The sequence below is a fragment of the Notothenia rossii genome (genome assembly GCF_949606895.1).
Source record: "Notothenia rossii genome assembly, chromosome: 8".
NCBI classification, from domain to species: domain Eukaryota; kingdom Metazoa; phylum Chordata; class Actinopteri; order Perciformes; family Nototheniidae; genus Notothenia; species Notothenia rossii.
Genome location: NC_136906.1, coordinates 35549211 through 35574549, shown reverse-complemented (window position 1 = coordinate 35574549; position 25339 = coordinate 35549211). Strand labels below are relative to the sequence as shown.

At 41.1% G+C, this 25339-nt stretch overlaps 1 protein-coding gene across 1 annotated transcript; it reads right to left on the bottom strand.

The window, feature by feature from the left end:
- Positions 1 to 512: 512 nt before the first annotated feature.
- On the bottom strand, positions 513 to 24801 carry LOC307016179 (amine oxidase [copper-containing] 3-like; the record flags this gene model as incomplete). The annotated part of the gene is given in 8 exon segments (XM_079645216.1): positions 513 to 1480; positions 1577 to 1709; positions 2757 to 2923; positions 22824 to 22942; positions 23072 to 23105; positions 23107 to 23877; positions 24084 to 24514; positions 24753 to 24801. Coding segments are annotated over 8 exon segments (1989 nt in total). The 3' UTR covers positions 513 to 1195.
- Between the last annotated feature and the right edge of the window lie 538 nt (positions 24802 to 25339).

Genomic DNA, 25339 nt, shown 5'->3' with positions numbered 1-25339 from the left:
AAGAGAACCAGCGTCATAGCGAAAATCCGGCTTCGTCGTACAGGCCTCAGGTCTTAGCGACAGATTCTCACTGCTTATCAGAAGAAAATAGATGGAAAACCTTATTATTGTTGTAAAATATCTATCAAAATGTTGTTATCTTTTCTAATACATTCTATGATAGGGTAACATAAATCCCCTTGTAGCCAAAAAGCACAATTCAGTGGCAGCCAGCTCAAATTATATCACAAAATATGAACAACCAGCAAATTAATGAGAGTTTTCAATGTTTTATTTAAGTACTTCATATTAAGTAAGACATTATGGATTTACCGTAAAAAATTATATGCTGTATCGAATCTGCAACGTACATCAATTCAATTATAAGTTCCTGTGTTCATGTAATTCGTAAATCCGTAAATGGGTGTAAAATGAACCAATAAAAAACGGAATTCATCAGTGGCCTCACAGGGAAGCAGCTCCTGGTTGTATTTCACAAACTGTCAATAAGTTACTTATTTTTAGAGAAGCAGAGACTTCTGGACCCTCAATTCCACTCCTTTACAAGAAAGGAAATACAAAAAAAAATGTTATCAATACAAGGATTGGCCCAGAACATATCTCCAAGAAGTTACTTACATCAACTATTTATAACATGGGTTAAAGTTAGATTTTATGTAGAGGGTTTTACTCGAAAACAGCGAAAGCTAACACATTTCTAAATGAGACAACTAAACGTCATTGTGTCGAACATTAGCCGCCTTTAGCTTAGCGGTTGTGCAACCGTAAACAAATATTTAATTTAGAGCCTAATGTTAGCCTTCACTTCTAACATTTACGCTTCAACTATTATAAAATGTGTGTTAATGTGTTGAGATTATCCTGCTGAACAAAACGTGTAAGTATCATAAATGTATGATTGTCACAGAGCAATAATCCAAAATCCATTGGAAAGTCCCCATTGCTTTTAGTCGAGAGAGCCCTTGCTATGCTCACTTCTGGGTCAGTCTAAAAAACGTCCTCACTGCACCACTCTATTTACAACCTGTCATTGCAATCCATAGAGCCACACAAATATATACACCATCATCATCCTTACTTAAGTTTATGTTGAAATATAATTACAAATGTATTAATCAACATTATTATGACATAATTTTCCAAAAACAAAATGATGATCAAAGAGAAAGCACCAAAACAAAGGAAGAGTCACATGTTAATTCTTCCCTCTCGCCTCTACTTTAAAGCCGTGGTAGGTGAAGGGTTCCAGGACGGGGCTGCAGGTCTCTTGAGCAAGGCAGGCCATCCTGTTGCTGTCACAGCTGTCCTCGCTGCCCGGGGCCAGGTACACTGAATCAGCAGAGTGGATGGACGGGTCCTCGTCAAAGTAGTTGTGGGGCCTCAGCAGGACCCCGCCCCCGTTGCCTACGGTTACCGTGTTAGGGATGTCCTCGGCGTGAGGGATGTGAAGGAAGCCGGTGCTCACCCAGGCAACTAGGTCCTAGGGAAAATTAAAAAAAGAGGTTGGATTAGGCAAGGACATTCTTTTTAAATGTGAGGAAGGTTCTCAAATGAGAAGCCCACCCCAAACACTCGCCTGGTTTTCGATGCTTTCATTGTCTTCAATGTACTTGCTGAAGTCCACAGCTGGATTCCAGATGTCATGCTGGTTGTACAGACTGCCGCAGCTCTGCTCCGAGTCCTTCTGCGTTGTGATGGCCACCTTATACCTGGGGAGGTAAAGATTAATGAGATTCCGGTGAACAAACACTCCTTTTCCACCCAGATGGTTCCAGAGGTGGTTCCTGATTGCCAACCAGTTGTTTGTGTTTCCACTGGAGTGCTGGTGGATCTTGTCCTTGAAAACATGTTCAACTTCAGAACTACCAATCTGCTAGAGATAGACCCTCAGGAAGCGGCATACGTCAGAGCCTGAGGCGGAGCTACAGCAGATCTTTGAGAGTGGACGTTTCAGAAGAAGTAGTATAGCCCGGATCGCAAAATGTCTAGAACATGACCACACACATATATCTAAACATTGTGCAACATTAACAAGACATAAATGTTATTTTTCACCAGACTTTTAATTAAAACATCCTTTGCTATAATTTTGTACTTACTCATTCAAAGCATTTTTGGTGAATAATTAATATGCCATATGTCTGCCCAAGCGCAATTTGGATTTTCTGCCCTAAATCCTGTTATTATTTATTCAGATTTGGTTGATTGGCTAGGGTAAAATCATCTATGCCATATGAAGGTAAATTCACATTATACAATCCTTATTTACAACATTATATTGCCAAACACTAGCAATGGTGCAGCTAGAGCGCTTTACGACTCCTGCGGTTGTCAAGTGCCGCTGAACTGTACTGAATACTAATGTCACCCTGGAGAGTATCAAGCTCATAAAGCAGAGCTTTTAATAAAATCTGGCTTCGTAAGTTTAAAGCAACATGAGCACAGCTCCAATGTAGTCCGCCATTGTTGTTATTGTGAGGAATATTCACACTGGCTTTGCAGCATTGTAAACTGTGACATAATGACGTGGCTCATCTGGGGCTCTGATCTGTGGAAAGCAAACTGGTTCTTTAATGGTTTAAAGTATGTTTAACCAACAGAGAACCAAACTAGCCCCAGCACTGGAACTAAAACGGAACTAATTTCTGTAAAAAGAAAAGGGTAAAAATGAAGAGGAATCACTTCTGGTCTGAGCTATGTTGTGTAGCTGCTGTGGCCTCAGGTCTATCATTCCCTCAGGGAGACTGGTTCCTCACCTGGCCCAGGACATGGCCCTCTCCTCGGCCTGGCTCTCGGGGAGATGGTCCCCTGTGTAAATGAACACCTGCAGCCTGTAGGAGCGCTGGTGGCCCCAGCGGTTGGTCTTGTTGCTGGCGATGTGGAGGTAGCGCGGAGTCTTGGTGTCCTGACGCAGAGCTGCCTCCTGTGGGAAAACAAATATATAAAACATGTAAGATACTTTGGCTGGAAGTGACCATTTAGACTTTACCCTTCTTCTTCTTCTTCTTCTTGAGAGTGCAGACAAACATGTACCTGTGACATCTGGTGTTTTCGATCATTCTCTATAAATCTGAGATTGTGGTCATAAATGGAGATAAGGATCATAAATATGCTGAGCTTGTGAGATGATGTTCACAAAAAAGTCACATAATGTCATTGTGTATGCATGTGGACACCAAAGTCACTGAGAAAACAGACTAACAATGGTCTTTCAATTTTTTTGAAACGTCATATGTCATATCATCATTAAGCAAGAACATCAATAGCTAACATTTTAATCTGGGCAGAATCTGTTACTCGAGGGCAGGGGTCGGCAACATATTTACATTTTGTTTTCGGATCCTGATCGAGACCGCCGCCAGGGGTAGTACCCCTCAATGCAGTGCGCAATACCTCAACATGGGCGGGAGCTCAACATGGGCGGAGCCTCAACGCCCCTCCTTCTCAACCTTTGAGGCACGTGACGCGAGCTTAACGTGGGCGGAGCTTCACAGATGACACGTTGCATCCTGTTTCCGGGGTAGCAGTTATGTTCTGTTAATCATGTCGTCAGAGTACGAGGGAGGTAAGTATCCCTGAATAAATTAACTATTTGTTTTTGCTGCGGTTTAAAATATGTTGATTTTAAGTCTCACTTATTTGCTGTCCAATGTGCGCTGTCGCTACTCGGACGTGCATGTCCTCGTGATGCAGTAAGTAAAACTACATTTGTGTTGCTTCAAAATAGTAGGATTGCTGTATAAGCAAAGTCCTGAAAACTTTATATTATTTGTGCACTACTTGAGAAATACTAATAACTATACTATGCATAACCTATATTTCAATTCGATTTTTACAAAATAAATGTATATGCAGCTTATTTTATTCCTGCCTATTGCCTAACCTGACTTTACTGACTGTGTGTTTGTATTCTGCCAGATCCTGAACAGCTGTCTTCCAGTTATTGAGAAGGTATTGAAGCTGTTCTAAAATATGTAAATATATGTATAAAACACACTATATTATACCAAACAATCATAAGATATTACATAATGAAACTACATATGTTACAGAGAGTAGATGGCGTCTTTGCTGCCAACAGCCACGTTATAGCTGCCTGGTTTCCACCATCTTCGCTGAATCCGATGCAACACCTGCCGGTATTTTTATCATGATTATCCATGTTGCTGCTCCATATTCTTGTACCAACTCATTACTGTAGTCACATCAACACAACTGTTTTTTTGCTTTTCCAGGAAAATGCAGCAAATCTCCAATGGCTTCTCCTTCCAGTGTGGGAACCTGGACACTGGACACTCTGTGTAAGTACATTTAGTTCAGTCTTTGCTATTGTTTGTTTACTGTACAATGAAGTTTGCCATGCCGCAAATAGTGTTTCTATCTTTCAATTCAACGCTTAATTTAGTTGTATAATACAGATCCTACAACTTTATAATATAACGTTTGTATGTCAAAGTATACCCTTTGATATTGGAACATGTGATATTAACAGATACTGAGGCCACAAGCTAGGGAGATTTTCTTTCTAGATCCCCTCCGTGGCACTGGCTGGAGAGATGATAGTCGCACCAAACCATTCAGGTTTTTTGGCGCAGAGTTACATCACATCCGGACAGTGGTAGTTCTGTTTTAGACCACTTGTCTATCTTTTTGGCTCTGTTTTATTTGAACTAACATACATTGTATAAAATAAAAGGCATTGAACAGAACCATAGATGCCACTTGACAGCGGGGCTGTTCTGTTGAATAAAACAGTTTTCAACAAAGTTGAATTAAATTGTACTTATTCTTAACTTTCAAATGCATTGTGTTCACAGAAACCTTGTGCTCTGGGCCTTGGGCAAGTCTTGGTGTGGATGATGTCCAGATTAGATATGTTAAAATTATTCAACTGAAGAGTATGATGTAATTGTCATTTTTGACACATTTTGACATTTCACACTACAGGGCCTACCAAGACAAGGGTTCTCGAACAACTGTGGGGTGTTTGTTTTGATGGTAAGATACTGGATATACAGTATATATATATATATAGTAGTCCTATTTTTCTGTTTATAATAATTTATACAAAGGGCTGTCAAGTTAAGCAAAAAAAAATTAACGCCACTAATTATTTTAAAGCGATTAACGCATGTGTATTTTTTTTCCTCGGCTGACCCGTAGTTTCAGAGCGCATTGAGTTTAAAATACCATCTACAAGCTGATGCTGACAGCCCCACTCCTGCCGCCCGCTTGTGGCATACCACACTTCCACGCTCACCGGCAGGCACTGACTGGCCATCGGGGGGACCAGGAGGGTGTGTGTATGTGTGGCGCAAGAGAGAGACCTTACGTGTTTTGTTGTTGTTGTTGTTGTTAGCATCTGGTGCTAGCTAGCTGCGCTAACGGATATAAGGAGCTGTTTCAATGAAAACAGAGGAGCGACATTTCGCCACAACTGCGCAGACCACTTGACTTTATGCAGGTAGCCGTGGGACGTTGTACTAAAAGTCAGCACACTCAGCACGGATAGTGCAACATGATTGCAGCGTCCAGGCAACTCCCGTTCGAGCATATTCCTTGCATAGCTCCGACGATCCAACACACACACACACACCCCCCCCCCCACACACACACACACACACACACACACACACACACACACACACACACACACACACACACCATTTGTATTGTATTATTGTATGATAGAGGTTCCAGGTTGAATTGAGGCAAATATTTGGAATGTTCAGAGGTTGTTGTGTTTAATATTCATGAGAATATTTGTCACTGTTCAAATGATAAACATTTGCATTAAGCATATTTGTCCACTCATATGTTGATAAAAGTATTAAAAACTTGAAAAATATTCTTCTAATGTCCATTTAGAACAGCTAAAAAATTTGCGATTAGTTTGCGATTAATCGCGATTAACTATGGACAATCATGCGATTAATCGTGATAAAATATTTTAATCGACTGACAGCCCAGCTTTCAGCATGCTATGCACTCCATTATAGAGAGCCGCAGTGACGCGTCCTTAAACCCGGAAGTAAACTTCTTCCGGTTCCTTCGTCTAAAACGCAATGCAATTTCTCCATAGGATTTTGGAAAATAGCTCGAAATAAGGTCTGTGGTTGACACATATTTAAGAGATGGATCACGTTTTCTTCAGCCGGATAATATCCACATGTCAACCCTACTTTTATAATTTTTGAATAATAAATCTAGTCGGCAGAAGCAAAATGCTAACGTTATGCTATAAACGAACTACAAGCCAGTACAGCAGCAGGGTCGCACGACTTCAACGTCACGCCAACTTAAGATCGTTTCAACTGACTTGCACTGAAACTGCACTTTGAAAACTTTAAATATATTAACATTTTAAACTGTATACCCCGGTTATCTAGGCCCGTTTTTTTTAATGTATACCACGTTTATCTAGGCCCTTTTTGTTTTGTTTTATGTATACATGTCACACTGTGGGAAACGATATTTCTGGATGTATAACACATGTAGAATTTTTGACAATAAAGCTGAATTTGACTTTCGCGTGCTTGCATATTTTAACAAAGCTTTTCATTTTAGCCACACTGAATTTAACTAGAAGTCATGGCTGTGTCAATTACCAGTCTGATATCGTTTTACAAAGATGACAAGAAGAGTGTAGATAGAGGAGAGAACCACTACAAGTCAGGACACGTTACAGTGCAGCCTTGATGAAGGTGTGCTTACCGGTGTTGTCAGGGCTAGCATGAGGGACAAGGTTTATAGTGTCGGTGAGTAGTGATAGCAAGAGTACCGTTAACCTTTTAAGACCGAGTTAATTTATTCACATTAATTCCCATCAACAAATCAATTTTATGTGTCACATGAAATCTTTATTAGGCAAGGCAAGGCAAGTTTATTTATATAGCACTTTTCAACACAAGGCAATTCAAAGTGCTTTTCAAAAACTGAAAGACATTAAGAAAATGGCATTTAAAATCAATCATTAAAAAGAAAAGCTAATAAAATAAACATTAAAAGAAAAAATACATGGATAAAAGTTACAGTGCAGTCTAAGATATGAATAGTTCAATTAAGAGCAGCGACAAAAAGAAAAGTCTTCAGCCTGGATTTAAAAGTAGTAAGAGTTTCAGCGGACCTGCAGGTTTCTGGGAGTTTGTTCCAGATATTTGGAGAATAATAACTGTACGCTGCTTTACCATGTTTAGTTCTGACTCTGGGGACAGAAAGCTGACCAGTCCCTGAAGACCTGAGAGATCTGGATGGTTCATCATTTAGCAGGAGGTCAGAAATGCATTTTGGTCCAAAACCATTCAGTGCTTTATAAACAGCAGCAGTATTTTGAAATCTATTCTTTGACACACAGGAAGCTAGTGTAAAGACTTCAGAACAGGAGTGATGTGATCCACTTTCTTAGTGTTAGTGAGGACTCGAGCAGTGGTGTTCTGAATCAGCTGCAGCTTTCTAATAGATTTTTTAGTGAGACCTGTGAAGACACCATTGCAGTAGTCCAGTCTACTGAAGATAAAAGCATGGACACGTTTTTCCAAATCCTGCTGTTACATTAGTCTTTTAATCCTAGATATGTTCTTTAGGTGATAGTAGGCTGATTTAGTAACTGTTTTAATGTGACTGTTGAAACCAATAACTAATTTAACCCGCTGACAAGAGAGCCTACCTCCGAAGATCGTGACTGGCTGAGGGACAGACTCGGGGGCAGGTTCTCAGGAATTTCTTGGCTTCTCTCCCCCGAGCCAGAAGAGGAACACTACAGCTTGGAAACACTTACTGTTCCTGAAATTATCAAATCTGTTGGGCATCAGGGACCTGAGGCAATTGCGGCAAGCATGGCATTGTCTGAAGAGCAACAGAGGGCAATTCAGGTGGCTACCACTGGTCAGCGAACCAACCCAAACTGGCATTTGTTCAGGAAAGGAAGGTTGACTGCCAGCAACTTTGGAGCTGTCCTGAGGTCAAAGCGTGTGACTGCTTCCTTTATTGCCAGGGTGCTAGGGCAACAACAGGCCCTTGATGGTGTTTTGTCTGTACAGTGGGGGACTATGAATGAATGTGAGGGCGTCAGGACATTCACCACTGCAACCCAGATGCAGGTCCATGAGTCAGGATTGTGGCTCTCCCAATCAGGAATGTTGGGGGCATCACCAGATGGTCTGGTAGGGTCTTCCGCTGTGCTTGAGGTAAAGTGTCCCTACGGAGCAAGGGAAATGACAATTAGTGAAGCATTGCAAATCAAGGGCTTCTTTGTCAGTAAGGAAGGAGAAACATTCAGCCTGCGTGAGGAACATCCTTACTGGCACCAAGTGCAAGGTCAGCTTCACCTCACTGCAAGAAAGAAGAAGAAATAATAAAATTGTGAATTGTTTTTAATTTACATTTACTCGCCTTTGCAATGTTGTGGTTGTTAGAGTGTTAGATTTTCTGTCAGCTCGTCTGTTGGGAAGATATAAAATATAGTTTCATGGAAGTCACACCGTCACATATACTGTAAGAGCATTAAGACATACAGTACATAGGCTAAAACAAAACATCTAAAGATATAACCTTGCACTTTGATAAGTCTCGTGAACATTTTCACTATTTTGACATTTTTATAGATGAAAATTGAACTAAAGAAATAAATGGTAGATTAATCCATATTGAAAATAGGTGTCAGCTGCTACACTAATTATAATAGTTATATTTCTTAATTAATTAAGATAAGATATTACTGTATTGATCCCAATTTGGGAAATGTTTGTGTTGCAGCAGCATAACAAGAAAAACAAAATATAAGTTATTATATATACAAAAGTATGTGAGGGATGGAATATTAAATTGAATATAAATGTAAAATGTACATGAGATTTTATGTCCAAGAGAAGCTATGGAGCAGAGAGTTCTCTGCCAGCCAGAGGTGATTTGTTATTAGTTCAATATGTCAAACTGATTTCCCTGACTACAATCTTTAGTTACATGGTGAAACGTTATGCTGCTTGTACTAATAAGACTTATCATATAAGCCACACAGGTTTTAATAGGATGTATTCATTATCTTTACTTGTGTTGCGGTCTTTTCAGCAGCGCCATCTCTATAACGGCGATACAGTCACTACCCATTATTTACATTTCACCGTGAAATAAAAATGTAACGTCAGCTTACCTCATGGCACGAATCCAGACTCTCCTTTGGAAAACATTGGCCGGGAAACGATAGAACAAGCACGTTTAATGCGAAGACATGTGGCTGCAACCCGGAGCAAAGCAACAAACCATTGCGTAGCTAACTAGTAGCGCTAGCTTTAGCTAACGTTAGCCAACGAAACGGACTGCCGAGTAAAATTGGAAAACACTGGTAATTAATTATTCTATAATTTGTAAAACTACGGTGTTAAAAACGACAATTTCAAAAATACAGATTCTAATGGTCAGATATAGATATACAGATACTAAAGATAGGCAGGTACTTGCTTTTAAGCAGAACACAGGGGAAAACAAACTTAGCGGGAGTGTTTACGTGTTCGGCGTAATGACGTACAACGGCCTCGACAATTTCTGTAGTCCTATTCAGCCATTCGGTAACAACCATCGTTTTTCAGACACGTAAACTCTTCAAAAATCCCCAGTGGGGTCACTGCTGATGTATTTAATGTCGTAGAACAAAACGTCAATTACCTCTTAAATTTGTATCAACCACAGACCTTATTTCGAGCTATTTTCCAAAACCCTATGGAAAAAATGCATTGCTTTTTGAGGAAGGAACCGGAAGTGCTAAAAATGCTAACTTACTTCCGGGTTTTACGACGCGTCACTGCGGCTCTCTATTGCTCATTGGAACCAGTAATCATTAACTTTGTTTCCCCCGGCCCCTTATTGGAGAACACCCTGCTAGTAACCTAGCAACCAAGCTTCAGCTAGCGGCAGTCAGAAACTCAGGTATCTTCAAATCTACTTACAAATAAATATGGGGAAGTGTCAGTTCAACCGTATTTGGTTGGAAAACATCGAATTTAGTGCTTGGTTGAAACCAGTGGAGGGGAACGTGTTTGAAGCCCGCCGCACCTTTTGCAAAATAAATTGCCGTTTGTTTTGTTAATGTAGCGTTAGCTAGTTTAGCGTTAGCTAGTGCAGCAGCTCCGAGCAGCTCCCGCAACAACACCGGGCGAAGTTTGGGTCTACGTCAACCCTAAAAGCGTGGGTGCTGTAGACGCCAGATACCGTAGCTAAACACCAATCATACAACAGCAACGATGAAAGATTGTAGCCAAGGCAGCAGAGCTCTGAATATAGCAGGTCACCCTTGAAAAAGAGATCTTTTGATCTCAAGGGGCTTTCACCTGGTTAAATAAAGGCTACAAACAAACAATAGCTCTTTTCACTCTCTCAAAAAAAATCATAATCACGATTATTTTTGGTCAATAATTGACATCACGATTATTAAATACGATTATTCATTGACTTTGAAAACATCAATTTATTGAACTTTAAAACATAATGTGTATAATTTGAACAGTATATTTTTAACTGTTGATTACCCTGAACGTATAATTCAACTGAAAAACCAATACAAAAATTAATTAAATAAATGATACATTTAAATAAATAATATCAAAAATAATAAATACCAATAAACAAGATCAACAAATATTTTGTATGGCACTTCCACAAGCTACTAAACCTATATAAATATGATAAATAAAAATAAATTAGACTAAAATGAATTAGATCAAATATGTTCTAGTGCACTGTCACAACCTAGCAGACCCGGCGCCAGAACGAATCTAAAGGGAGGGCATATGATTTTCATGGGAGTGCACACAAAACCGTCATGTGCTGCGGGCCTGCGGCACAATATATATCAAACAGCAAGACCAACAGCATTGCGTAAAGACGCACACTTATCGCAAATGCATACAGTGCATACACAAATAAAGGGCAACATAGAAACCACTTTTGAAACATTGTGTGCATGGCAACACAAACACTGGTAAATCACGAGCAAGGCACACTGGTTGAGGGTGGCAGCTTCCTCATCGTTGCACTCGGAAATAAATAGTAGAGACGGAGACGATGAACTATTTAGCCCGTGGTTTATTTTCCTATGCACTGCAGGTGCATCCTTTCGCTCAGCCGAGCTAACTTAGAACATTATTTTGGCCAACTCTGCATCTTTGTGCAGCGTATACTCAAACAGCAATAGGAAGAGCCCACTGCCTGACTCGGACATGCTGTGGAGTGAATCGTGGTCACCTCAGAGAGGGAGTTGGTTGACAGCTAAAAAAGCTAGAATATCAACGACAGCTGACACGTAATAGTGGTTCCGTGCCAGCTGATCTGCACCAAGTACTAATTTCCTTATTTGTTTCCTCGCGTATCCGTCTCTCTCTCTCCACAAACTCTCACATGAAATGTGTTATTTGATGTGGCATGCCTTAGCAGTCCTTTATCAGTCTGTAATGCGTGTTTCCAGTCGCAAAAACCTTTGACAGTAAAAGCCGCATCAGATGAAGACGTATTTACTTTAAACTGTACAGGGGAAACAAAAGGCTGCGTCTGCTTTTAACGAATATTCAAGCCATGGTCTGTTTTAGTACCATGCAGTGGCAAAAGTGCGCTTCTTTCCTGAAAACAATCTCCCTGGATAATGTTGGAGATTTGGAGGATGTTTAAAACCAACCTCGTCTCCGCGTGTCGTTTGATAAGCTGGGTAAATTCGTAAAAAGGAAGGGATTAAGAAACACCAGAATACAAGTTAAACAATAATCTTGCTTTAATGATAAAGAGTAACAATACAAATACAAAGAAATCACGAAGCACTCTGCAGAGTACTCCGGGCTCAGGTTCTACCACGTGTGAGACAGGTCTCAGGAACGGCCGGTGAAAAACAAGAGCGCGAACCAAAGGAAAACACAGGCTTTCATACTAAAACACAGGAGGAGGAGGTGTACGTGCTTTCCCCCAGAGGTCATCTTATTGGCAGAGACCAACACATGGCCTGTCGCACCCAATCAGTGCGACACAGCAGCTTGTAGCCAGCACACACACATCCCGTTTATGGCCCTTTGTCCCTGAGTCCATCTTTCCCCCTTCAGGTTACCACACACAAGTTAAAAGTATGTTTTAAGATATAGTTGTTATAGTTGGCTAAATATACGTAATACATGTTAATTACTTTCATATCAATAATAACGAGGAACACATTACCTATGCTCTTAAGCAGTATTAGAGATGCTTTTCAAATAGTCAAACTTCACACAGGCCTAATATAGAGAACACACTAATTTGTCTTACAGCCTTTCCATTTGTTTGAGCTATTGTTCACATCTTTACTTCAATTAAAAAGGTTTCACATTGTATATTTCCAGCTTCCTTTACACATACTGTTATTATTAATACAAAGTAACCAACCACACATATCTATTGAAAACAAGTCGATTTCCCTGATAATTGACATGCTGAAACTCTTCGGAATGTGTCCCCTCCCCCAACTCTCTCGTCCCTGTCATAAAAAACTGCTTCCATTTCATATAGAGTAATAAAAGATGTTTAAGCTAATTTCTCCACAATGTTTGTAGCCATTTAGTACCCACACATGAAAGAATAAGAACAGAGGTATAGTTGACCAGTAATCATGTAGCACATATATTTACTGCAATGAAAACACACACACATCTGCTCCAAGCATGTGTAACGCACACCCTTCTTTTACGAGGGAAACATTCCAGAGTTTTGGAGCTATCCCCAAATAAGGGTGTCCCTTGCTCACATCTCTCTCTAAACACAAGGACTTCACCTCAATATATTGGGGGAGGGAAAAGATACTTTGTCCCTTCTAATTTAACACACATGAATATATATAAGGTGACATAAAAAGGAATATACCAGATTGAACTTTCCTGCCATACCACGTTACTTTAATCCTTCAAATAATTCAAATAATCCTTCAATAACGATCCAGTTTCACCTGGTTGGGTTTATTAACCCCAAGACCCCCTGGGGGCCGGGGCTGTTGGTCTTTGAGCGGTTGCTGGCCCAATAGTACCTGTTGATGTGCTGCAAGGTAGCGTCTGTAGTGGAGGCACCGGCACGGAGGAGGAGGAGGAGGAGGATACTGGCGGGTGTGGTACAGGGTGTGGCAACGCAGGTGGTGATGGTAGGGGCACAAGAAGCTGTGCCTCGGAGGACAGCATTGGTGGCGGCCGCGTTGATGAGTCAAGGCTTGGGCTCGCTAACTCAGCCCCGGGGTTTGCCGAGGTCAAGCTTGTGACATTAAGGCGTGCTGCTGCAACGGCAGGTGCAGGGTCGCCAGCAGCACCATCGGCTGCAGTTCTTTCATCGCTATTTCGTTTGAATAAATCCTTAGCCCTTTTAAGCCAATTTCTGATGTCCATTTTGTAATTCAAACAGAAATGGGAGTCTACAGAATGCACAATAAACAAATCCAGAATAGGCGGCAGAGTGTGATGCTGTGATTGGTCCAAATGTGGACGAATCATAACAGACACATGCATTTATTTGACGTAGCCTGCTTTAGTTACTATCTGACATCACATACATCGTAGCATAAAAGTTTGCAGTTTATTTATAATTTAAAAAATAAAATATATATATTTTTTAATTTTTATAAATAATAAAAAACGTGTTTATTGGGGGAGGGCAGGAATGTCAAATGGGAGGGCCTGGCCCTCCCACGGCGCCGGGCATGCAACCTAGCAAAGCTAAATAATAGTTTTTTTCGATTATTTTGTTTTCGTAATTGTGGCAGGCCAAAATTAAAACACGATGAATTGCTCAGCCCTAACACACATACATACTTTTTGGCTAACACAGTTCTGTACTGTTATGCTGTTATGTTCAGTCATTGTTCTTATGTTGAACATGAATACATTTACTTTGTAAGTAATTATGGGATGTATTTCTTCTTTCATAGCAATTTTCCTTCATACTTTCTTGCCATGAAATAGGTCTTAAATTCTATTCAAAGTGGTCTTAAAAAGGTCTTAAAAAGTCTTAAATTTGAGTTGGCGATACCTGCAGGAGTTTGAGACATGCTGTGATTTATTTATATCCAAAACAACATTCACGGAGGAATATTATTTGTCAATGAACACCATAGCATCACAAAACCTAACATAATATACTATTTCTTTATTTACTGCATACATTTTAAATTGTGGCAAGAGCCCAATTAGATTTCAATGAGGTATGTTTAAATAAGGGTTTAATATTTCAGTTCTTCATTGATATCACTTGTGGATACAAGACTTTTCAGGACATATGTTGTTGACCCATCTGGTTGTGTGCTTTTTATATTCCAAGACAAACACGCAGCAAATTAGGCACTGGTGGTGCCTAGTTCTCCTCAAAAACGTTCCCATGCCGTATGTTTCTTTAATTTTACAATTTACATTTGCATTTTTTAAACTATTTGTTACACTGACCAGACTATATCATTTTTAATGAATGTTTTTAATGTTTGTCTTTCATTCACCAAGGTCTGAACAAGAGAGGTCGCAAGACTGCAAGAGGCGAGGGGAGGAAAAGGCAATGCAGGTAGAAGTTGTTGAATCAAATGATAAAGTCTTGAACCAGTGTGAGTGTTAAACATTTAACCTCTCTTTGTCAAACATATTTCAGGATGAAGAGGTTGTGAGGTTCCACAAAAGAAGCAGGCCATAATTTGAAGGCCGCTGGGAATTGAGATGGGGTCATGAGTGACCGCTGCTGGGGGGGAAATGTTACAATCAGCTGTAAGGTTCACTAATGACTCAAAATGTATTAGTTGTCACGATATGTCTGTGTTTTATTTTGTCCTGTCCCTGTCTCTGTGTTCAATACAATTGAAAGTCCTGAATTCAAAGTGTTTCTTAAGTAAAAGAGTATAAGTATTATCAGCTAAATGTACTCAAAGTATCAAAAGTAGAAGTATAGTATGCAGAATGGCTCTGTTGACAGTATTATATTACCATTAATATTATCCTGTCAATTCTATCAATTTGTCAATACGATGGCACTTTTTTAATATATTTTTTTAAATGGAAATACAGTACTATATGATTTCATTTATATCACATGTTTTTTATCAGTAAAAAGTGAGTAAATATACAATATTGCCTCTGAAATGCAGTGATTATATTGAAATTAAAAAGGTATACTTTAAAGTCCATGTAATGTCCAAAATAAATGTTATTCTGTGTTAATAAATCGCTTCATCACTTTCCACTGTTTCATTTGACATATCAACATCAATGATTCTTTCCATAAATACCCCCCAAATAACATGAAATGTGTGCCACTTTCCCGTGTTATTCCGCTCCGGTAGCGAAAAGCTTGCCAGCCATTAACCCAGCTGTGTGACGTCACACGTGGCAAACACCAGCCTCGTCTAGATTGTTTGTTTTGTATCCTTCCGCTATTTTCGCTCAACATATGTGTAACCGGACCTCGCTAAACTTTTTTTATCTAACAATTCATGATGGGGAAGCGATGTGTAGTTGTGAGCTGTGAATGTTTCCTGATTGCTATAAACATTGATCATGGGTGCTGGAAAATTGTGCACAAAACTCGGGTCAGAATTAAGTTACTACAGGTGTTATGCCAGCTTGAGCTAAATGTCACCAGAGTACAGTGAACTTGCCTTGTGACTGAAATATATAAAAGTTGAAGTGAAATAAGTAAGGCCAAAAATGAATTACGTCTGAATATCTTTATTATTTTTACCACTTTTAATTATTTGTGGGCTCGCACATACCAAAATAGACTAATGTACACTGCAATAAAGATCAAATGATACAAGTGAAAAATTAACAAAAGAACTCTTTTTTATTTATCAAACAGTAAATTAATACAATCTTACAAACTTGTGATTTGGAAAATGTTGTTATATTTACATGTTTCTTTGGAAAAATAATATTGTAAATGATGTACTTTGTAAATTATTTACATCATGTGAAACCATTTTAACCAGTTCAGCTGCATGATTTATGTCAAATTACAGATTTGGCCATTGAAATCCCTGATAGCGGCCTCCCGGTTCAGGGTAAGTCTTCCGTATCTCGGTTACAGCACGCAGCGGGACTCTGATTTTTGGGCCGAGTACACCCCAGCACCAACGTACAAACTGTCGATAAGCTGTAGGCTATATCGATACTTCCTAATGAAAAAAAAGTAGAGAGATTATAAATATATTTGGAGAAAAATAAAATGTTATGTAGTACTATTATGTAGCAATGGTTACAAATTGGCTTATAACATGATATTTGTATTTTACTTGTACAAAATAAATATGAGGTTATACATGACTGCTTGACAGAATCATAGACCTCTTATATATTTCCTCACATGTGTAGTTGTTTCTTTTCCCAAGCATACATTGAACTTGCATACACAGAAAAAATAAAAGCCAAGCTGTTTTTGACTGCTTGAAAGAGTTTAATGGTATCTTTAAAAGTGTACTATATCTGTAGCGACTAAAAGTATTATATGAAAGCAAAGCTGCAATAGGCAGTTGAGTCAATCAATATTTACTTACTGGTGTAGTGGGCCATCAACTGCTCTGTGTTGTTGTTTGTATTGAAGATACGCTATTTTCAGTGTCCAAACACTGAGACAGCCTTCTCTAAAGCCTGGGTGGCTAATAATGCACCTTGGTTTCTCGTCGGTGTCTTCTATCTGGCAAAGTCCTGCACGGGTCTGATTTTCAAGACCCGCTCCCGCCCCGCACCCGTGACGTGCAGTACCGAACCCGCCCCGCTACCCGCACATATTGCCAATTAGTTCCGCAACCCGACCCGACCCGCCGGCACAAGATCCGCAACCCGACCCGAACCCGAATATATATATAAGCAGTGACAACGTGCAATTATTAACACACGCAGTTGCATATTTGGCTCAAAAAGCCTGGGATGTTGTTTATTTTCTCCATCTAGGTTGACACCAAAAGCCTCCCAGACGTTGGATTTCGCTCTTGAAGAAGAGTTATTGAAAATTGTGTATTCTCCGCTAGAGAGCTTCACCTCAGCCATTCAGAATGTGGTGCGCTCAGCAGCAGATAGATGCGCTGCAGAGGTTATGATTATGCTCGGTCCCGCGGAGGAGAGGTCTGAGGATTTAAACATTAAACTAAATTATTATTGTTTAAATATATTTATTATGCAACACCCGCAACCGGACCCGCATCATCTTTGTTTTACCCAGAAGCGAACCCGGAAAAAAGCGTTTGAAAAAATACCACCCGCAAATCACCTTTTTTGCGGGTCACCCGTCGGGTAGGCCCACCCACGGATACCCGACCCGATTCAGGACTCTGCTATCTGGTCAGTAGGTTGCAAACTGTCTATTTGTTCCATCACCTGCCAGATCTCTCTGCAGCATACACATTCATCTGCAGTGGGCATGCTTTCACAGCATTGACATGTAGCCTACACCTGAATATTGTACATAACATTTAAAAAAAAACAATATCTGCCGGACGTGTGAGGAACAGATGACAAATTAAGATCGACATTTAGTGCAGGTCAAATTAAATAAAACTGAATTTACCATTCAGTATTGCTGACTCGAGTCTCGCCGGCTGCGGAATCCGCTTCTCTTTCACAAGTTTCTGCCTCGTTGTTCGATTGCCGGGCAGGAGGCTCGTACTGATAAGGCAAGATGCCTTGAAGTGAAAGGCTAGCTGGTTCACTCTCTACTTCTGTAACTGAATCCAGATAACCCACCGAATCTGAGCTTGAATGATCGCTCTCGCTGTCGCTGTCTGAAGTTGTCGCGTTGCTTGCCATTTGGACTGATTTGATCAGATGGCAATGTTTGCCACGTGTGACGTCACCGCTCGTTCGGGAGTGATCGGGGGCGTACTCGGCAAACTTCGGAACCAACATCGGTTTTTAACGTATATGTCATTTAATTATGACCAAACTTTAAACATTTTTATTTATTTTTATTCTGGTGATATCTAAACTACATGTTAAAAAACACCTGTGTTAGATGCATTACATGGCCTTTAAAAAACAAATGGAGGCCCTTTCTTGAAGTCATCACTGAAATAATTGATGCAATTAACATGCAAATAGACATTAAAATATGATTTGAAGGCTGTTAATGTGTTTAATTTAAGTTTTACATTTGTAAATGCCGTTGCCATGGCGACAGATTACTCACCATCATCACAGACCTCAAGGTATCATTATATATACGTATATATTAAAGATATAATATGTTAATATATATATACAGTGGGGCAAAAAAGTATTTAGTCAGCCACCAATTGTGCAAGTTCTCCCACTTAAAAAGATGAGAGAGGCCTGTAATTTTCATCCTTGGTATACCTCAACTATGAGAGACAAAATGAGAAAAAAAATCCAGAAAATCACATTGTCTGATTTTTAAAGAATTTATTTGCAAATTATGGTGGAAAATAAGTATTTGGTCAATAACAAAAGTTCATCTCAATACTTTGTTATATACACTTTGTTGGCAATGACAGAGGTCAAACGTTTTCTGTAAGTCTTCACAAGGTTTTCACACACTGTTGCTGGTATTTTTGCCCATTCCTCCATGCAGATCTCCTCTAGAGCAGTGATGTTTTGGGGCTGTCGCTGGGCAACACGGACTTTCAACTCCCTCCAAAGATTTTATATGGGGTTGAGATCTGGAGACTGGCTAGGCCACTCCAGGACCTTGAAATGCTTCTTACGAAGCCACTCCTTCGTTGCCCGGGCGGTGTGTTTGGGATCATTGTCATGCTTAAAGACCCAGCCACGTTTCATCTTCAATGCCCTTGCTGATGGAAGGAGGTTGTCACTCAAAATCTCACGATACATGGCCCCATTCATTCTTTTCTTTACACGGATCAGTCGTCCTGGTCCCTTTGCAGAAAAACAGCCCCAAAGCATGATGTTTCCACCCCCATGTTTCACAGTAAGTATGATGTTCTTTGGATGCAACTCAGCATTCTTTCTCCTCCAAACATGTCTAGTTGAGTTTTTACCAAAAAGTTCTATTTTGGTTTCATCTGACCATATGACATTCTCCCAATCCTCTTCTGGATCATCTAAATGCTCTCTAGCAAACTTCAGACGGGCCTGGACATGTACTGGCTTAAGCAGGGGGACACGTCTGGCACTGCAGGATTTGAGTCCCTGGCGGCGTAGTGTGTTACTGATGGTAGCCTTTGTTACTTTGGTCCCAGCTCTCTGCAGGTCATTGACTAGGTCCCCCCGTGTGGTTCTGGGATTTTTGCTCACCGTTCTTGTGATAATTTTTAGCCCACCGGGTGAGATCTTGCGTGGAGCCCCAGATCGAGGAAGATTATCAGTGGTCTTGTATGTCTTCCTTTTTCTAATAATTGCTCCCACAGTTGATTTCTTCACACCAAGCTGCTTACCTATTGCAGATTCAGTCTTCCCAGCCTGGTGCAGGTCTACAATTTTGTTTCTGGTGTCTTTTGACAGCTCTTTGGTCTTGGCCGTAGTGGAGTTTGGAGTGTGACTGTTTGAGGCTCTGGACAGGTGTCTTTTATACTGATAACGAGTTCAAATAGGTGCCATTAATACAGTTAACAACTGGAGGACAGAGGAGGCTCTCAAAGAAGAAGTTACAGGTCTGTGAGAGCCAGAAATCTTGTTTGTTTGTAGGTGACCAAATACTTATTTTCCACCATAATTTGCAAATAAATTCTTTAAAAATCATTCTTCCCAGCGTGTACCTAGGATGAAAATTACAGGCCTCTCTCATCTTTTTAAGTGGGAGAACTTGCACAATTGGTGGCTGACTAAATACTTTTTTTCCCCACTGTATATATATAGTATGTTACAAAGGTTGAGAATGAGGGGCTCCCGCCCACAGATATAACATGTTACTTTTGTAAGTACACAACATGGGAGTCGGGACGTCACGTTTGGGAAGGAGGGGCGTTGAGGCTCCGCCCATGTTGAGCTCCCGCCCATGTTGAGTTATTGCGCACTGCATTGAGGGGCTTCTCCGCCAGGGTGCGTCTCCCTCCTTGGTCTCGTGTCATCCATGTTTCACGGAAAACTCATGGATGACCATGGTCATCCATGGACATCCGTGATCTGTCCATGGTTGGTGTCCATGGTATGTTTGTCCGTGGTTTGTCCATGTTCATGAAACATGGACAGAACACATACTACCCGCCTGGCCGCGGTCTGACCATGATTGTCCATGGTCAGACCACGGACATTAAATGGCACCACAGATCAATCACGGAAAACCACGGTTAACTATACCATGGACAGACCACGGTGAACCACGTCTTTGATGTCCATGAACTACCGTGGTCTGTCCATGTTTCACTTGGCCGTGGGTTTCCATGATTCCTCCATGGTGCCATTTAACGTCCATGGTCAGACCATGGTCAACCATGGACAATATCACGGACAGATCACGTATGTCCATGGTTAATGTCCATGGTCTGACCATGGTCTGACCATGGACATAAATGGTCTGTCCATGATCCTGAGACCAAGGCTGTTACCTGCAGAAGGAAGCCATGCATACCACGCAGCCCCGCTCTCTTTAACTCCAGGTGACTTTCTGCCGCTTTCCTCCGTGGTGCAGTACTGATCGTCTCACCACAGAGGAAAGCACTTCACAAATTGCAGTACCCACAAGGAGCTGTACAAATTCAGTTTTTGCGTGGCTGTGTCTTTAGTTGAAAGCCCAGTGGCGATCCGCTCATCTCTCATCGAAATAACATGCTACACAGGGGCGGACTGGCCATCTGTGTGTTCTGGAGAATCACAAAACGGACGGTCGTCCTTATTATTATGCTGTTCAAACCAATTATTTAAATTTGTTTGTTAAATTCGGCATCATGTAAGTTAGGGATGCTCCGATCGATATCGGCCGATACTCACTCTCTGCCGATCGATCGGTGCTCTCTAAAAATGCCGATCGCGAGAGCCGATCGCATGACGTAAAATACATGACACATGGCCGGAGGTTCCCCACCCCACATGCTACACAGGGGCGGACTGGCCATCTGTGTGTTCTGGAGAATCACAGAACGGACGGTCGTCCTTATTATTATGCTGTTCAAACCATTTATTTAAATTTGTTTGTTAAATTCGGCATCATGTAAGTTAGGGATGCTCCGATCGATATCGGCCGATACTCACTCTCTGCCGATCGATCGGTGCTCTCTAAAAATGCCGATCGCGAGAGCCGATCGCATGATGGAAAATACATGACACATGGCCGGAGGTTCCCCACCCCTGCCCTAGAGCAGAGGTGGGGAACCTCCGGCCTCCGGGCCATATATGGACCGCGAGACCATTTGGTACAGCCCTCAAGGTAATTTATAAACACACGCAAAAAATAAAAGAATTAAAGAAATCTAGACGGTAAAAGAATTAAACAAGCGAGTGCTTGTTTTTCCTGGCCAAGGTCAGGGTCCTTGAACACAACAACGTTTCTTCACGTGGTATATGTTTCGTCTGATAGGGCTGTAGTGCTGACGGAGAGCACCAGAACGCCGCTCTGGTACTTCAGAAATTGCAGTACCCATGAGGAGCCGTACACATGCCGCATTTTTTGCGTGGCTGTGTCTTTATTGAAAGCCCAGTGGCATCTGTTCATCTGTCATACTGATCATACAGTCAATAACTTTGTTGTTATTAGCATCTGGTTAGCTAGCTATGCTAACGAATATAAGAAGCTTTTCCTAAAACCAGTGAGGTAAAGGCACAGCTAGTGGAGCCTCGCAGATGGGGGTGCTGCAGCCCCCTCAGCAACCCCTCCTTCCCGCGTCCATTTGCGATGTCTCGCAGACCCCACGCAGCAAGCCGGAAATGAACCCAGCTCACAATGTCCGCTCCTCGTAGCAGCGAGCTGCGCAACGTCCCGCCAACACGGCAAACCAGACCCCACTCAGCATTCTCATCTGTTTGTCATTACTGATGTCTTTTTCTGGTTGCTAACTAACGCCATTGTAAAACATAATCACTGATGTTCCGCTGTAACAGTGGTGGACTCATTAGAACAGAGTGGGCGAGCTGACCAATCAGAGCACAGAGGGCTCATAGGGGGAGGTGCGGCAGGATCTCCAACAAGCCGTTTAGGACAGAGAGTGAATACACATGCTATACAGAGATGCTGTATGAGAAACCAATGTGAGTTTGGAAAATTGCACAGTATAAATCTATTCTAGTATACCTCAACGATGGAATTATGATCAGTAGACATGACCATGACATGGGACCTTTAAGAATTCTCTAAATATAACATGTTTCCACTTTGCTATACTTTTTACCTGCTATGTGAGGGCAATTAAATACATGAATCTTAGCAGAAGGAACCTGTTTCAAGCAGAATGAATGTGGTTTAAATTATTCTGCTGGTTAACCGTATTGGCTTTCTGTCAATGTAACAATGTTAACCTTCCTGTGTCCTTGGGTCAAATTGGACCCCTTCCCAAATGTTTTGTGTCAGGATAAAATGTTTATTTTATGTTAGTTCCAGAAAAATAACAGATTTGCTTGTACACCACGTTTTTCCAAGAGAAAATAATTATGATCACTTTCATTAGGTTTTGGGGTTTTGTTAAAATGTATAGCATCTGTGGTCTTCTGGGGTCCATTTTTCAGAATAATTCAAAAATGTTTCCTTTTTAAACTCAGAAATTAGGTTTGATTTTGTGTAAATGAGTTTTAATGACCATACATTCCCAAAACAAGAGTACAACTTGTTGTAATAATTAGGAATAAAGTTGCCTTAAAGGGTGTAACATAGATTTTGGTGATTATTTATACTATATGCTTTATAAATAATCCAACCGGGAGGACAAAAGTTGATAGGAAGACAACACAAGGATTAAATACCTGCTCTGTTTGAAGCTGCTTCTCCACCACCTTAGGGATCATGGTATAGCGTTCAGGCATCCAGGGCATTGAGACATTCAGAAACTCCATGTCCTTGGTCTGGAATACATTCTCCTCTCCTGGAGAAGAGACACATTCCATTGACTACGACTTATTTTCATTTGACTTTTCCAATTATGCTTGTTTATAGTTTTTTTAATTGCATTCTGACATGCTCAAGTTCCTAAAAAAATTCCTATTACACTCACCTAAAACATCAACGTCCACTTTGAAGTTGATAAAAATGGGTGTGGATATTTCCTGTGACATTTTCGGCCACTTGGTGACCAAACGGAAAGTTATCCTTCAACGCGAATGAAGAGGCGATGTAGCCGGTGGCGTGGACCTTGGCCTCCACTGACCCGCTCTGGTAGAAGATGAAGTCCCACATGTAGTCATAGTTTCCGATAGCTGTGATGGTCCTGAACACTAACGCGCTGTTTGCCAGCCCTCCGTAACTGTTGTAAACAATCTCAGAGAAGTGCCTCCGCAGAGGACGGCCCATGTCATGCTCAAAGACGCAGATTGAATTTCTGAGTCTTCGTGGTACACCAGTGTCCAACAAGTGGAAAGTGTCTATGAAGGTGGCTGAATAAGGGCAGTCGACCCCCCTGACCAACTCATAGGCACACCGACCAATACCCAAGCTGCCGTCAAGGTACTTGGTGAGCATGAGATTTGGGGTGAAAGACCCATAAACTGACATGGCCTCCTGAACGCTTAGCTCATAGATGATCCTCTCTCCTCTTAAACGAACATCAAAAACTCTCATGCCTCGTAGAGGGCTCAGACCAAAGGCAAAGCTCCAGTCAAGGTATACGATGTGGTTATTCTTAATACTGAATCGCTCTCCTTGGGCGTAAAACTGCTGGGGCCCAACGCCCGTGGGCTTGTTCCTGGGTTTGAGTGAGGCGTAATTCACCACAGCTTTGTAGATGATTTTCGGAACAGTTCCTGCCTCGTATTGCTTCTTCAGGTCCAGTATGCTGTCGAAATACTGACAATTATACAGCACCTTAATCACAAGCCAGGACATGTTATCAGTGCTTTTGTGGTTGCACAATATCTCAAAACCTACAGGGTGGATGAAGAAGCCCTCTTCATTTCGACAAAGGGAAAACCAGGTTTGTCTATACTAAAACTGTCTAACAGTAGAGTACTGATTGGTTTAAGTAAATGTTGCAGAAACTTTATTATCAGAATGTGCTCCCCAGCATTTACCGGGCGTGCAGTCAAAGGGATCTCCCTTCCATATCTTTCTAAGGTGACATCGTAGTGGTAGGTTGGGTTGGGGAGCGGGCCCACCACATATTCACTTATGTTGTTGTTCATGCCATGAAAAACCACAGCGGTTGCCTCTCTTGCCGGTTTTGGGCCGTTAGTATCCAGATGGTTTAAAACATCCAGCTTTTTAGGCAGGGAGAGATCGATCATGTAGAGGTAGTCAACTGAAGGAGGCGACAATGGGTCAGTTGAGATGCTCATCCCTGGGATCTTGGTCATGTAGTCACTCACCTGATGAAACTCTTCCACTGAGAGGTCAGCGAAGACGGCGCTACGCTCATCGTGCACCACAGGTTGTCCTAGGTTTACCTGTCGGGCAGGGCACTTCTGAGTCCGCCGGGTGTTGAACCATATCAAGACACAGTTACCTATCAATGAGGCAACAACTACAAGAACCAGAATGCCTTTTAGAACATTGGAAATAGTTTTAGAGACAGTTCTCTGCAGCTGTGGAACAGTTTGAGTCAAGGAGAGGAAATGGCTGCTTTTAAGATGCCTATGTAAAGGGGTGGCCAGTGGATTTATGGTTTTATGGTTTTATTTTTCACACAATCACCACATTCAAGATCCTCCTCAAACCCCACCTGTTCAGATCAGCCTACTCACTGTAGTGCTCCCTATCATCTGTTTCCCCTGAATAACCTGTCCCTGTCATTTGTGTCCACTTTAATTGTCTTCTCCATGATGGTATGTTTGTGTTTTTATCATGTTATGAATATTTAACAAATTGTGCAGTGTCCTTGGGTGTCATGAAAGGTGCAACCTGAGAAGTGTTTCTTTTGATAAGAGCAATGGAACCTTTGATAAGATAATGTATTAACCATGTACAGTGGCGAATTTAAGGTTGTGTCAAGGGCAGGAGCGGACAAAGAAAGGGGACCAGCTGCATGGGCGCAGCATTTTCTATCTAAATATTCTTTGGGCCATTTTGCCTTTGTTTAAGATAGGACGTATTTACTTTAAGTTTTAACAGGCCTAAATCCTAACAACTTGTTTTGACTCGCTGACTATTCATCTTGAGCCATCATCAGCTCAAAAATTGTTTTGTTATCCAAACTAATAACCCCACATCTAATTTATGGGCTGGCACAACATTTGGTTCCTTTGCATCGCCACTGTGAGTTAAACATTTCAATATGTGCAATTATTTTGTTTATGAACAAATATGCCAACTAAGGATGTTTCCACCAACC